The sequence below is a fragment of the Cavia porcellus genome, unplaced genomic scaffold (genome assembly GCF_034190915.1).
Source record: "Cavia porcellus strain 051 isolate PalLab524CR breed Dunkin Hartley unplaced genomic scaffold, mCavPor4.1 scaffold_6, whole genome shotgun sequence".
Classification (NCBI taxonomy): domain Eukaryota; kingdom Metazoa; phylum Chordata; class Mammalia; order Rodentia; family Caviidae; genus Cavia; species Cavia porcellus.
The window spans coordinates 79,666,779-79,681,339 of NW_026947489.1; the positions used below are offsets into that span (position 1 = coordinate 79,666,779).

General features: G+C 48.6%; 1 protein-coding gene across 14 annotated transcripts in view; it reads left to right on the forward strand.

Moving 5' to 3' along the window:
• The first annotated feature begins 239 nt into the window (after positions 1–239).
• The window catches only part of Myo18a (myosin XVIIIA), a 104,898-nt gene continuing 90,576 nt past the window's right edge, over positions 240–14,561 (forward strand). For 12 of the 14 annotated variants that reach the window (XM_063251144.1, XM_063251145.1, XM_063251143.1 and 9 more), the window contains exons 1-2: positions 240–378; positions 10,927–12,000. In XM_063251144.1, the coding sequence (XP_063107214.1) occupies positions 11,008–12,000 (993 nt within the window). In that variant the 5' untranslated portion in view covers positions 240–378; positions 10,927–11,007. Of the gene's footprint in view, positions 379–2,065; positions 2,200–10,926; positions 12,001–14,561 lie in introns of those variants that run through there. The other 2 variants (XM_063251132.1, XM_063251131.1) reach the window with 2 other exon arrangements.

Sequence of the window (14,561 nt, forward strand, 5' to 3'; positions counted from 1 at the left end):
ACTCCGCATTCAGTATGACCCTGGCGTTTGCCCCGGGCAGTTTCGCCCAGCATCTTTCTGGCGTGTCCAGCAGCCTTCAGTGGCCAGTGTGCACAGGACTCTAGACAGGACCCTGACACAGGGAGCCCACCCCGGACCGTCGCCCAGGGCAGCGCCGCGTGCCCGCGTGGCCCACGCCTGGCCGCGCTCCCGGCGCGGTCGGGCCGGCCGGCGCTTATCCCCTGAGCCGCCAGCAGGGAGCTCCCTTTCGGTTCGGCTCGCGCGGTCGCAGGGGGCGGCGCTGCGCTGCGCCGCGCTGCGCTCCAGCCCCGATCGGGCCGGGGTTGCTGGATGCCGCGTCTCGGCTCCTGTTGCCTGCCGGCCGGGCTCCGGCGGCCGGTGAGTAAGGGGCGGCGCGCGCGGCCGCTCGGTGGCGGGCCGGGCCGGCCGAGGAGGGCAGCGGGACGAGCTGCGGCTGATCGGCGGGCCGGCCGGGCGGCGGGGGCCGCCGGCGCCTCTTCCTCCCCTGCACCCTGGAAGCGGCGGCCCGGACTCCCGGCTCCGGTGCCTGGCGGCGCTTCGGGGCTCGACACCGGGGCTGGGGGCCAGCTCGGAGGGGCGGCGAGGGAAAGCACCGGTTCCCTGCGGCCAGCCTGAGGGGCGCCGGAGGCAGGACAGGGTGGCCTTCGGCGGGGGGATATTCGGGGCTCGGTGGACCCCAGCTGGCCCTGAGCTGCAGAATGGGGGCTGCAGCCTCGGGGCTGGGGGGCTTCCCGGGGCCGGGCCCGGGTCCCCCAGATGAAGCGAGCGAGCGGGGTGCTGAGGAAGCCAGTGGGGTAGGAGAGCACCTCCACCGGGCCCTTTATCCCTCCCAGCGGCCTTCACCCTTTCACTGCCAGGCCGACAGCGAGCTCCTCTCAAAGGAGCAGCTGCTAGACAGCTGGCAAAACAATGGAGACCCCGCTTCCCGGGCCCCCTCCCAGTGGGACAGAAGATGGAGGGTGGGCGAACGCAGGCGTGGGGGATTATTAAGGAATGCAAGCTGTCCCCTGTGACTGGCTGTTCACCTCACCTTTCCCTGCAGGGGGTGGGGTGTGTGTGGGAAGGTCGGACAGCCTGCCCCAGGCCTCTGGGAGAGACCGCTCTGACGCCCCGCCCTGCTAACCTGTCATGCCAGTTGTTTCACCAATGGAAAGGGAGGTGGTAGGGTCAGCTGCCCCCACCCCTGTAGGTGCCAGGGGAGCACACAGCTTGGTATCACCCTCGGTGGGGAGTGGGTTATGCTCTTGCCTGAGATAAAGCCTGTAGGGACACACCACACATAGGGGCTTTGTTTTGGGGGTGGAGGTGAGGGTGTTGCCCTGTTGCAATGCACATGTATCTTGCTGATTAGTTGGAAAGACTGCTGCCAAAATGAGCCAGAGATGGGGGAAGGCAGAGAGGAAGACAAGTTGTTTGTTTTTCAGTTTGTACTCATTTTACCTGGTTGCTTAGCCAACAGGGCATGTGTTTGATGGTGGCCTTGTAGTTTCTGTTTGTTTGGGGAAGGCAGAGAGGCTGCTGCTTAAGGCACTCTAGCTAAGACCTTTGTGTCCTCAAATGGTGCCCCCAAATGATAGAAGCGAGTTCCCACCTCTTGCACTTTGCCAGTGACTTGGGCTTGTTTGGGTCTTATCCCTGGCATGTCTGCGGCTGAGGCGGTCCTGTAAGTGCCCCGATGGCAAGGGCACTGTAGAAAGCATGTCTGTGTGTACCACAGCTGTACTGGGAGGGTACAGTCACTCCAGTGACTAAGGGCAAGATCACCTTGCAGAAGCACTCAATCTAGAGGACACTGAATCAGGCTGCCTTGCCTTATCCTTACCAGATCTGGAGCTATTTTCTTAAGCAGGTTGGTGTCTTGTTGTCATAGCAATGAGCTTGGCCTAATGTTCCCCACCCTTTCTGGTCTGGGACTACTTTCTATTTGGGGATGTTGAAAGTTGCTCTCCTGAGGTCTCTGGCTTCCTGACAAGCCTTGCTGGCTCTTTGTCAAAGGCCTGCCACCTCCTCAGCTTCCCCTCTGTCCTTTTGTGATGAGGCTTTCCAGGAAACGTCCTCCTGCTTGCTGGACATGACTTACCCGGTTATATATATAGCCTTGGGTGGAGGTGTACTTGTCCATTTGGGATTGAAGGCACTGGGAATGGGGCTCAATTTCAGGAAGACAATGGCTATGGGGTGAGCTGTTATGTTGGGGGAATAAGGGGAATAAGAAGGGGTGAGTGGGAGGGGTCATAGGCTGATGGTCATTTCCTTTGGGAACTTTAAACTTGGACAGTTGACGACCAACTGTCAGCTCTGCATATCTAGTTTGTTTAAGCTCCCCTGACCTGGCCATCGTGCCAGGATATGTATCTAAGGGCTTCCTCCCCTGCCCCAGGCTCTCCACAGAAGCCCTCATGGGGATTATACCCCTGCTTGCTCAGAGCCCCCCTCTAACCTGTTACCTGGAGCCTGCTTGAGGAATAGCGTGTGTTTTCAGAAGTGGGGCCTGAAGACTCCGGGGTCCCCTGAAGCTAGACTAGGTGAGGTAGAACTGGGCTTATATGAAAGAGACATCCCACCCTAACGGGGTGGGACAGGGAATGCTTGGGGCATTGGAAGCTTGGAGGCTTGATGTGTCACAGGTCTCCAGGGCAATAGGACTGTTCCTGCTCCTTCAATCTGGGACCCCAGATCTTGTCCCAGACCTGTTCTGGATGTGATGGGTAAAGCTGAGGGGCTAACGCCTGGTTTAATTTAAAGATTTGAGGGGACCCAATGTGTACTGTGACTGACAGGTTGGTTCCCTCAAGACTCAGGATAGGGGCTTGATGGAGAGTTTTTAAAGTTCTGATCTGGGCTAGGGCCAGGGGTACTTTAAGCTCTGAACCCTACATCCCACCTCAGCACCATTTCCTTTTCTTTTTACTCCCAGTGTTTTCATTTTTGGAGGTAGACTAAATTAGAGAATGTGTTGGTGGGAAGTAGGAGTAGATTGGTATGGGTGGGGCAGACCTGGTCAGCGTCCTCTTCCTCTGTCCCCCTCACTTCCCTGTCCTTTGTGGAGGGAGGAATTGTGTGGCTTGTAAATTACATTCCCTTGACATTTGGTTTCAAGTCAGACAGCCTTTTACATTGTTAGAATACTGATTTTACAGGGTCTAAGGCCCATTCTCTTCACAGGTACTTCCCCATCACTTACAAGGGATTATCTTTCTTATTATCTGGCATTCAGAGCTGTTGGATGATGGTTCAAGGTCAAACAGCACCTTGGAAGCAGAGGATGATTAGACTGCAGTTTGTAGTAGAGCAGAATACCTCTCCCTCAAAGGGCTGGGACCAGGCTCACTGTTTGGGGCCTTGGAGATTTACAGTTGATATAGCAGAGAGTCCAGAAGAAAGGAGACTTGCTCAAGGTCACACAGAAGGGGGGAAATGGCCTGGGCAGCTGTGGCACAGCTAGACTGTGGGCATGTCCCACTTGGGGCTCAGGCTTTACCTGGAAGAGCCGGCGGGTCCCGCAGGGCTGCGGGCATTCTCCCGCGCTCAGCCTCCCGGGACCACAGCCTGCTGAGTTCCAGGAGAGACGCAGTCTGTAGAAGGAGGCGCTGTGGCTGCCTTCCGCTGGGCCTCCGGGAGATGCAGAGGGCTCCTCGCGCTGCGGCGGGCAGGCCGGTTGGTGTCATGTGAGAAGTGTGCAGCCAGAGCAAGCGACGCACCTGGAGCCAGATAAGCTCCCGGTGACCTGGCCGTGAGTCACGCGGTGCTGCGTGCTGCGGAGCGACTGGAGCTCCCTGGAACCCGCTGGCAGCCGCAGGCGCTGGGGGGGCCTGCCACGCCCCCTGGGCCATCCCACGAGGCCGCTTTGCTATCTTTGATGGGGGGGGGGGGGGCGTCCAGGCTCTAGGGAAAGGCTACTCCGAGAGGTCAGAGCCCAAGGGAGAGAGACCAGCTCTCTTGGGAAAGTATTTCCTTTGTATTTATTTATGAGTGTGGTCTGGGGACTGACCTAAGCATCCACCAGCCAGGCAGGCAACTCTGGGGGCCCTTGTCCTGGGACGCTAATGTTGTAGTTCCCATTTCCTGGGGTTTGTTCTTTGCCAGCTGCAGTTTGACCCATTTAAATCTGCCCCTACTTAAAGCCACTGGATCACAGTAAGTCTCCTAACCAGGTCCCCCAAATGACTGGAACTTTTTCAAGACAGGAAGACACACACTAGCCTTATGCAGACCATCACAAAAAACCTTTATAAACCTCGTTTATAACTTCAGTGCTCATGGATTGCTGACTACTTTGTCAAAACCTTTCTTCCTTCCGGCCTCTTCCCCCCCCCCCCCGCCCCCACCTTTTCTGTCCTTTGTTTTCTCTTTCTCTCTCTCTCTCTTTTTTTTTTTTTTTTTTTCCTGTCTGTCAATCTTTAAAATTAAGATAGTAACATGCTGGGAAAACTTTGAATCATTAGGAAGTGCTTCCTGTAGCCCCCTACTCCCCAGAGATAACCAAATAAAGTTTTGTTTTTGGTACTGGATTGAACCCAGGGTCTTCACACTGAGTTACACCTATTTTGAAACAGGTTCTTGCAAAATTGCCCAAGGTGAGCTCAAACTTGCTATCTTACTGCCTCAGCCTCCAAGAGGGCTCAGATTACAGGCATGAGTCCACTTGCTTCCTCAGATAAATTTTTGTCATGGCTCTTTCCAGACTATTTTAAAAGCTTGTCTCTTAAGTGTAGAATGCATTATAAATTTATAGTAAAATATGTTACATTAAAGTAATATACATAAAAGTTTTTTTTCTCTAGGAAATATAGAGCATGTAGAAGATTAGATGAAAAATTGTGATAATCCCACTATTTAGATATACACACACCTACCAGCTGAATAGTTTCATTATAAAAAGTTAAAAGCATCTAGATAAATCAGAAATCTGGTTTGACTTTCTGAAATCTCAATCTCCTCCCTAGAGAAAGATTTTTCTGTGGATATGCAAATATTATATGTAAGGTACATGCTTATATTCAGACACACAGTTTAAACATTTTTTGCAGCTTTAAATATTATCCTGAAAATTGCTTTTTTCAATTATAATGTACCATGGTGTGAACTTTTCAGGTCAGAATGTATTAATCTCCCTCATCCTTTTTAATAGCTGCTTAGTTTTCCTGTAAGTTAGCGTTTCCCTAGTCATTCACACTTACATTTATAAATTTGCTCTTATAAACAATGCTGCAAAGATTAGCTGTATTTACTGGGTGAATATATGATAGATGACCTATAAATGGAATTGCCTCGGCAAAGAACATGTACAGAATATTTTCATAGACATTACCAACTTGGCCCTCTAAAAGATTACTCACGGCTTGATTTGGCAGCACTTATACTAAATCTAGAATGTATAGGGAAGATCAGCATGGCCCCTATGGAGGGATGCCATGCAGATTCATGAAACATTCCTGGCCTCCCTGCTGCTAAAAAACAAGAAAACAAACAAACAAAATTACATGCTAGTTTTTATTCCCACCAATGTATTTGAGTCCCCACTCCTCCTTCCCTAGTTGATATCCATCTTGAAGGTTTTTACTAAATGGCTAAGTGCAAGACAGTGTATGCTTATTTCACACGTCTGTGACTATTACTGAGGCTGAATACCTGTTCATGTTTTGTTAGCCATTTGTATGACCAAATCTATACATTAGCTGGCCGGACCCTTGGCAATTGCTGTAAAGGGCTTTGGACTCAAGCCAGTACGATCTAGCTTGGCTATGTGCTTACTGAATTGGCTTCATTGCTTTGGGCTTTACTTTCTGTATACAAAGATCTGGACTTCATCATGCTTGTGTTGATGGTTTTTTGTGTACTTTCTTTTCTGCCATTCCCATATTCCCATTTAGGTGGTGGCAAATATGCCTTGCTACTGGCAGCTATTCTTCTTGAGAAACTACCATGGGTTAGGAATTATAACAAAGGCATGTGGATAGATATTTTTTTCATTTAATCCTCATGCCTTATGTGGTAAGTACTGTTATTATCTCCATTTTATAGATGGGAAAATGAAGACCTGCTGTGTCTTTAAGTAATTGACCAACGTGGCGTAGCATTGGTGTTAATCAGAGACATTAAATAATTTTATAGCCAGTATTTCTACCTAAAAACTTTCACAGATATTTTCCTTTCCTGGCTTTATTGCATTTTAATGCCTTGATCCATCCATCAAGCTGTCTTAAATTGAAGTAATTCAAAATAAATTGTAACCATCAGTAAACTTTGCCCCACATTCTTTGGCATATATATATATATATATATATATATATATATATATCTCACTAGAGTTCACTGTTTGTTTACAGTTCTTTTTTCTTTTGAGTAAATATTTATACTTTAAAAAATGCACAAATTTTATGTGCACTTTGTGATGACAGTGTGCAAATGAATGTCCTTGTCAACTCAAGTCCACATCAACATCATCCCAGAAAGTTCCCTTGTACCCTTTCTCATGCATCCTCCAAGGGTGACCACTGCCCTGATGTGTTTTGTCATAGGTTAACTGTGCCTGGACTTGCTCTTCATAGAAATAGAATCATACTTCATAGAAATAGAATCATGCTGGAATCATCAATAGAATATATACTTTTTATCATTATAATTCCCATTTTTGTCATTATATTTCCCTTTCACTTCAAATAATATTTTTGGGATTCATTCTTCTTGTTGTGTATATCAAGTTGTTTCATTTTATTGTCAAGTGGTATTTTATGGCCTAAGTCTATAAATTATTTACTCTCACGGTTGGATATACAGATGCTTGTGTGAGTAGAATATCTTGCCTTCAAGATGCTCTCTGTCTCTTTCACTTTCTTTTTTTTTTTTTTTTTCCTTTTTATCGGAACCGGGGATCGAACTCACGACTGCCTGCTTGCAAAGCAGGTGCTTATACCGCTGAGCTAAATCCCCAGCCCCCGAGATGCTCTCTGTCTCGAAAAGGTAAAGCTGCTGAGCTGACAGATTGTGCTTTGGATTTGAGGAAGACGAGATGTTCAGAATAATTTAAGAACATATCGTAATTTACTTACATACTTTTTCTTTGCTTACAATTAGGCAAGGCTTTCTGGAATAGGAGAAGGGAGAGAAAGGCAGAGGAAGCGGTCAGAAAGTCTAAAGACTGCCTTCATTGCAGGGAAGAGTAAGAGAGGAAAGAGAGGGGGATGGAGCTGCAGCCCGGAATGGAGACTGGGGAGGTGGTGGTTTCAAAGCTGGAGGAGCCTTTGGACCCGAGGAGAGGAGATGCTGGCAGTTACAAGGTCTATAGGAAGGTGATGGAGCTCAGCTCTCTAGTTAATTGAGGGTTGAGGAGCCTAGAAGCAGCAGCAGCTACAGGTGCTTTGCAGATCTGGACCCACACAGAAAGGGGCTGTAGGCATTGTATAGCCAGTCCTGGTGGGATGGGCTTGGTAGTAGGGAAGGGGTATCTTATAAACTATTCAGTTAGCAGTGGCAAGACAGGGGTGGCAGGGAAGAGCAACACTGTTTGGTTTCTGAAGGCCCCAGGGTTGTGATGAGAAGGATACTTTTGGCAGAAAGTTAATAACTAACCTGTGTCCTTGAAAACTTGGATAGCTGGAATTTTGGAGATAGAAGCATAGATCATCCAGTTCAACCCTAAGCAAAATGACAGGGAAGGACCTCCAGTTATTTGTTGGCAGATCCAGGGCTAGATACCCAATCGCCTAATTTCCAGTAAGTGCCATTCCCTGCACTGCTGCTGTGATTACTGTGCCTATCTGCTACAGCAGCAGTGAGGGACAAGCTTTTGTTAAGACAAGAATTTATGTATTTCTTCTCAGAGACTTTTCCAGCTCAAAGATCCTAGAATTCTGGGAGATGTTTTCCACTGATAGTGCTCAGCTATCTAACCTCCAGCAAACACCATGATTGGGTAAGGTGGGACGGCACTGTAAGCAGTTGGGTTTTCAATGGTTGGACTAAGGCTGCCGTACTTTTGTTGGTTCCCACTAAATCTCCAAGCCACCTCACCTCCCACCCTCATTTTCCGTGATAGTTACCCCTGAAGCCACCTTCTAAACCAGTACTTTAAGATACTATAGGTAGTAACCAGCCAAGGTTCCATGTCCTGGTACATGATCTGTTTGTACCATGTTTCCTGGCCGTGCAGGAGGGCTCAGAAGAGAGGCTAAAGACTGTCAGGCACTGTCCCATTCCAGCTCAGTTCAGATGCAGCTGGCCAAGGCTACCCCTGGCTGTACAAGCCTTTTGGACTTTAGACTTACTGTCTTCAATTCCCAAGCACTATTCATGGGGCATTTACAAACAACTTCAGAGAGAACTTTGTTTTACCAAGTACAACCTGGAGTCAAAGAGAGAAAGAGGTTCTTTCCATAACTACAGTGCCAGAGTGACCTGGCCAGAGTTCCCACCTATTTGAATATGCTCAACAACTAAAGAATTCTCTAGGATTGCTCTGTTCAGTCTGATAGCTACTAGTTTTGTGAGGCTGTTGAATACTTGAAATGTAGTTAGTCTGAATTGCAAGGTGCTCTAAGTTTAAAATATATACTGAATTTTAAACACTTGCTGTAAAAAATTGAATGTAGAATATTTTATGTAAAATTTTTCATGTAGATTACATGTTAAGGTAGATTGCATTAAGTAGAATATATTGCCATTGGCTGGGCATGGTGGCACATGCCTATAATCCCAGGACTCTGGAGGCTGAGGCAGGAGTATGGTTGCAAGTTCGAGATCACCGTGGGCTACAAAGTGAGCTCAAGGCCACCAGCCTGAACTGCATAGCGAGACCCTGTCTCAAAAAGGCCAAAAAAAGAGAATATACTGCCAGGGATATAGTGCTTGGCAAGTGCAGTGTCCCAAGTTCAATTCCCGGTACAAACAAACAAACAATGAACAAATAGAATATATTACTAAAGATCTTTTTGTTTTGTTATGTTTTATTGTTCTTGAGATGGGTTCTTGCCATGTTGCCCAGCCTGGCCTCAAATTTGCAGTCTTCTTGCCTCATTCCATCTTGCTGGCATTATAGGTGTATGCTGTGGTACCTGGCTTTATTTTTTATTTTTATTTTTTCTTGGTACTGAGGATTGAACTCACGACCTCACGCCTGCCAAGCAGATGCTTGTGCTGCTGAGCTAAACCTCTGGCCCATGTATTTGGCTTTACTCATATCTTTTTATTATCTTTTTTGATGTGGCTACTAGATAATTTAAAATTATACATATGATTTGAATTGTGTTTCTTGTGGACAGTGCTGCTCTAAAGAAAGATGTGTTGGTCTGTCAGGAACGACAAGGATAAGGGTTCTGAGCTGAGGGGGAGCAATTAGCCAGTACACAGGGGCCCTTGGAAATGCTCAGTCTTCCTGGGCATTGTACTTTGGTTGCAGAGTCCCTCTAAGTGGAATGGGGATCCTAGAGGGCTGTTTGGTTGTAGGGGTGGGATGCCCAGAAAGGAAATGCTTTTTAGGGCTTGACAAGAGGCTAATGCTGGAAGGTATAATCTTAGAGGTTCTGGGTCTTCCTTACAGTTAATGGCTTCCTTTTGGTTTTCTTTTCTTTTTTTTTTTTTTTTTTTTTCTTTTGTACCAAGGATCAAACTCATGACCCTGCACTTGCTAGGCAAGTGTTTGTGCTGCTGAGCTAAATCCCTGGCCCTTGTTTTTGTTTTTGAGACAGGGCTTCACTATGTAGTTCAGGCTGGAACTTACTATGTGGCCCGCTTGGCCTTAGACCTGCATACAGTCCTCCTGCCTCAGCCTCCCAAGTGCTGGGATTACAGGTGTATACCACCATACCCAGTTACAGTTAATTTCTTTTCTTTTGAGACAGGGTCTTGCTTTGTAGTTCAGTGGCACCCAGGCTGGCCCTGAACTTGTGACCCTCTTGCCTCAGCCTCCTGAGGACCCTCCAGGCCCAGCCTATAGTTAACTACTAATTAGATGGTATGATCTACTTCTTCTCCTTCTCTGCTGATTAGAAAAAGAAAGGCACTCTGAACTGTACTTTCATTCCTGTCCTTAATGGAGTGTGTGTGCGAATTAGGGTAGGTAGGTACCCAAGGTACACACATCCCAGAGCTGGTGTTTTCACATAGGTTGCCACAACTTTCTTCCTGAGTCTATATTTAGGTGTTGATCTGGGGAAAAGGATGTGATGTTTTCAGGATCCTGTTTATCCAGAAGACCCCACCCTACCCCCACCTCACAGCTGTCTGTGCTCTGTTCACTCTGGACCTTCCCCTTCCTTCCCTTCTTGCTTCACTTTGGGCACCCAGGCTCTGGAAAGGACAGAGTATTTGCTATCGAAACTCAGCACGTCCACTTATTTGCTGGGTAACATTGAACCTTTTCACTTTCTGTCTGAGCTCCATTTTTCTTGTTTGTAAAGATGATGATACCTACCTGGCAGGCATGCCATGAAAAGTGAATGGGATAGGGTATATGAAGTGCCCAACACCAGACCTGGCAAGGGAAAGCCATTACATTCATGCTGGATCCTCCAAGGTCTTCAGTAAAGCAATGTTTGAGGCTGCTGCTCTGCGGATGTCAGGTGCAAGAAGGAACCTAGAGGCGTGAGATGCACTGCTCAGTGGACTTGGCTGTGGGAGGTGATGGTGCGCAGAGTTCCTTCCCTTTGCCTCTTGTGATTGAATCTCAAGTTGGATTCCAGGATGGCTTGTTGCTTCCTCTTGCCAAAAATCAGGTCTTTCCAGGTATACGTAAGCCTTGGTCCAAAGGATTAAACTAACTCAGATAAATATGTGTAAAGCACAGTGCCTGGTACATAACTAGCTCTCAGTGTGGGCTGGCTGGTTTATTAGTTGGTTATGTTTGGAATACAGACACAGGAAGAGGGTTGGCTAGAATAATTTTTCTCTGTATGGTTCTGTTTGCAGCAGCAAGGTGGGATCCAAAGGCCCTGTGCGAAGCACCCATAATCCTCTGGGGGTGCCATCCCTAAAACCAGCATCCCCACCATGTTTAACCTAATGAAGAAAGATAAGGATGGCGGACGGAAGGAGAAGAAGGAGAAAAAGGAGAAGAAGGAGCGGATGTCAGCGGCAGAGCTAAGGAGCCTAGAGGAGATGAGCCTACGACGTGGCTTCTTTAACCTAAACCGTTCCTCCAAACGTGAGTCCAAGACGCGACTAGAAATCTCCAACCCCATCCCCATCAAAGTGGCCAGTGGCTCTGACTTGCACTTGACTGACATTGATTCCGACAGCAATCGGGGCAGCGTTATCCTGGACTCAGGCCACCTAAGCACAGCCAGCTCAAGTGATGACCTCAAGGGAGAGGAAGGTAGCTTCCGGGGCTCTGTGTTGCAGCGGGCAGCCAAGTTTGGCTCATTGGCCAAGCAGAACTCACAGATGATTGTCAAGCGCTTTTCCTTCTCCCAGCGTAGTCGGGATGAGAGTGCCTCAGAAACCTCAACCCCCTCAGAGCACTCTGCTGCCCCATCACCGCAGGTGGAGGTGAGGACTCTGGAGGGACAACTGACGCAGCACCCTGGCTCAGGCATCCCTCGGCCAGGGCCCCGATCTCGAGTCCCTGAGCTGGTGACTAAGAGGTTCCCAGCCGACCTACGTCTCCCCCCAGTAGTCCCACCCCCACCCCCTCTCCCCCGGGAGCTGGAGCTGCAACGAAGGCCCACTGGAGACTTTGGCTTTTCTCTTCGGCGCACAACCATGCTGGATCGGGGACCTGAGGGCCAGGCCTATCGGCGGGTAGTTCACTTTGCCGAGCCTGGTGCAGGCACCAAGGACCTGGCCCTGGGGTTGGTGCCAGGAGATCGACTGGTGGAGATTAACAGGCACAATGTGGAGAGCAAACCCAGGGATGAGATTGTGGAGATGATCCGGCAGTCCGGAGACAGTGTATGGCTCAAGGTGCAGCCTATCCCGGAGCTCAGTGAGCTGAGCCGGAGCTGGCTGCGGAGCGGCGAGGGACACCGCAGGGAGCCAGTTGATGTGAGTGCTTTCCTGGGTACCTGGGGTACACAGGGATCAGGGACATGGGCGTCTCCTGCTGTTGTACTTGGAGTGGTGATGGGGGTCCTCAAAAGCTGTGGCTAGAACCAAGCGAGCATGAAGTGGGGAAGCCATGCCACTTCCTGGGCCTGTAATAAGGAACAACCCTAGGAGAGGGTGCCCCGTATCATGTGTTCACTAAATGAGTCGCACCTTTGAACCTGAAATTTGTCAAGGAGCTGAGAAGTCACGAAGGTTCACTGGGGTCGAGTTCTCAGAAGTTCATCCAGCCTGCCTGATTTAATGTCTTCCTCCAATATTCTATGGGTTGACTTAGTTGAATTCAGCATGATGCCTTTTTCAAGGGTATTAGGGAGGACCAGGTTCAGCCTGAACTTTAGCTGTATCCCCGGAGCCCTCAGAAGAGGTTTGATGTTGCTGGGTAATTGCTGGGAAAATGTTCAGCTTCTTGATACAAAGATGGGTTAGGGATTTAGACCTCATATTATCTGAGCCCGAAACTGGGCATGTAGGCTAAGGTATCATTTTGAGATATGATAGGCAATATAGATACTAAAAGATAGGATATCCATGTTACTATTTAGATCTCAGAGGTGAAAAAAAAAAAAAGACTAATGATTTCAAATCAGACCTGTCATAGAACATCTTGGGTGTAGAGCCATTGTGGTTGTGGTTTTGGGGGTGAAGTGAGGTAAAGTTTCAGTGATAGCAGCGCTGTCATGGAGGATCTTGTGAATCATGGTTAGAGCTCATATTTTATCCAAGTGAAATGGGGCCATTGAAAGATTTAAAGGAGAAAAGTGACTGGGTCTGATTTATAAAAGTCATTTGGCTCCAAGAAGAAAAAATATGGTTCCAGGAAAACAGCAGAGACCAAACCTACACAGTAAGTGCTGACTACCCCTTACATCCCAACTGTGATTCCAACTGTGATCCAGCTCACACAAAACACCAGGAGAGATTAAATCAGGATAGAGGCAGGTCTGTCTGGTGAATCAAGACCTCTAACCCTAGGGGTCTTTTGAGAGGAGGCGACATAGTTTGGTATGTCCTGCCTCGTGACAGCATTAGAAAGATGTGTTGACCTCTGGCCACTCTTCCTCCCAGCTGTGGGTTTCAGGACTGTCCAGTCTGGGCTCTGCACCAGTGCACAGCCTGGCTAGGACATTCAGCACTGAATGATGAGCCAGATGTATCAAGTCAGAAAGGGGAGGAAGTGCTAAGGAAGCAGGCAGAGTCTGGCTTTCAGCTGTTTCCTAGGGAGGGGAAGTGGATACTCAGCATGACCGCTCAACCTTTAAGAACATTGGGCCTGGAGAGGTCACACTCTGGCAGGATGTTCTGGGCTTGGGTCCCAGGCCTTCCTTTACCTTGGGGCTGGATAGCTTTTGCAGCTTTATGACCAGGAGGGATAGTGAGCATGAAGGAGCCTGTGTAGAACCTAAGAAGGACCTGGACTCATTCTGCCAGACATACACATTAAGCACCTACTGTCTGTGAGCTACAAGTTGGGCTGAACTCAGGGAATCACACTTAGAAGGGGAAGAAATAGGGTGAGACCTTATCTCAGAATCAAAAGTCATAATATGCTGCCATGTTTGTGTAGTTTCTTCCAGGCTAACATTGCTTTTTATAGAAAGAATGTTTCTCCTAAAGTATGAATCCTCCAGGATATTGTTTTCAGTTGCCTACTGAACTATCAAGGGTCTGTGTATTTGAGGCCCTAGCATCTGAGTTGCCATTTGGTTCTTCATTATAGCATAGGGATCCTCCTGGCATCTCACATTTCCTAGCCACCTTCCCTGCCCGGCTAGCTGCTGCTATCTCATCCCCAGGAAGGTGGATAGTTTAGCTTTGGAGGTGCTGATGGAGTCTGTACTATAGCTGGTATCCCTGAAATGCTGGCTTGCTCTAGTCCCAGTGGAGTGAGTATAGATGATACCCAGAGGATTTCTCTCCCAGGCCTTAGCCTGGGGATCCTCCAGGGAACATAGTAGAAAACCACGTCCTGTGTGACACAGGGCTGAGAGAAGCCCTGTACCTTTTCCCACATGGGTAGTGGTGGGAACTCATGCTATAAGTAGAGAGGAGCATAGTGAGTCCAGCATTTTCAGATTCCTTGGTCAGACCCTGGGAGCTGGGGGTGGGGGTGGAGGGTTGCAACCTTTCCTGCAGTCCTCAGCCTCTATCTTCCCCTCTTCCTCCCACTCAACTCCTGCTTCTTGCTTGGCATTGGTTTTAATCCCAGGCCCATGCAAGAATAGTCTTCTCACCTCTTCAGCTCCTGGGTCTCTACCCTGACAAGAGCCCCACAAGACAGTTCCCTGTGGCCATCCTGCCTGTCAGGCCATCCATCAAGATGTCCACACGCTGCCTGTCTCTAGAGAGTTCTGAGGGAGCTAACTAGCCATCTGTTCTCTCCTCCACACAGATGGGGCCCGGGGCTCTGTGGCTCTTTTCCATGGCCTATTCTGAAGTCCCTCACAAGAGACACTCCTTGGGTTTCCCTCTCACATGGTATATGCAGGATGCTTGGCTCA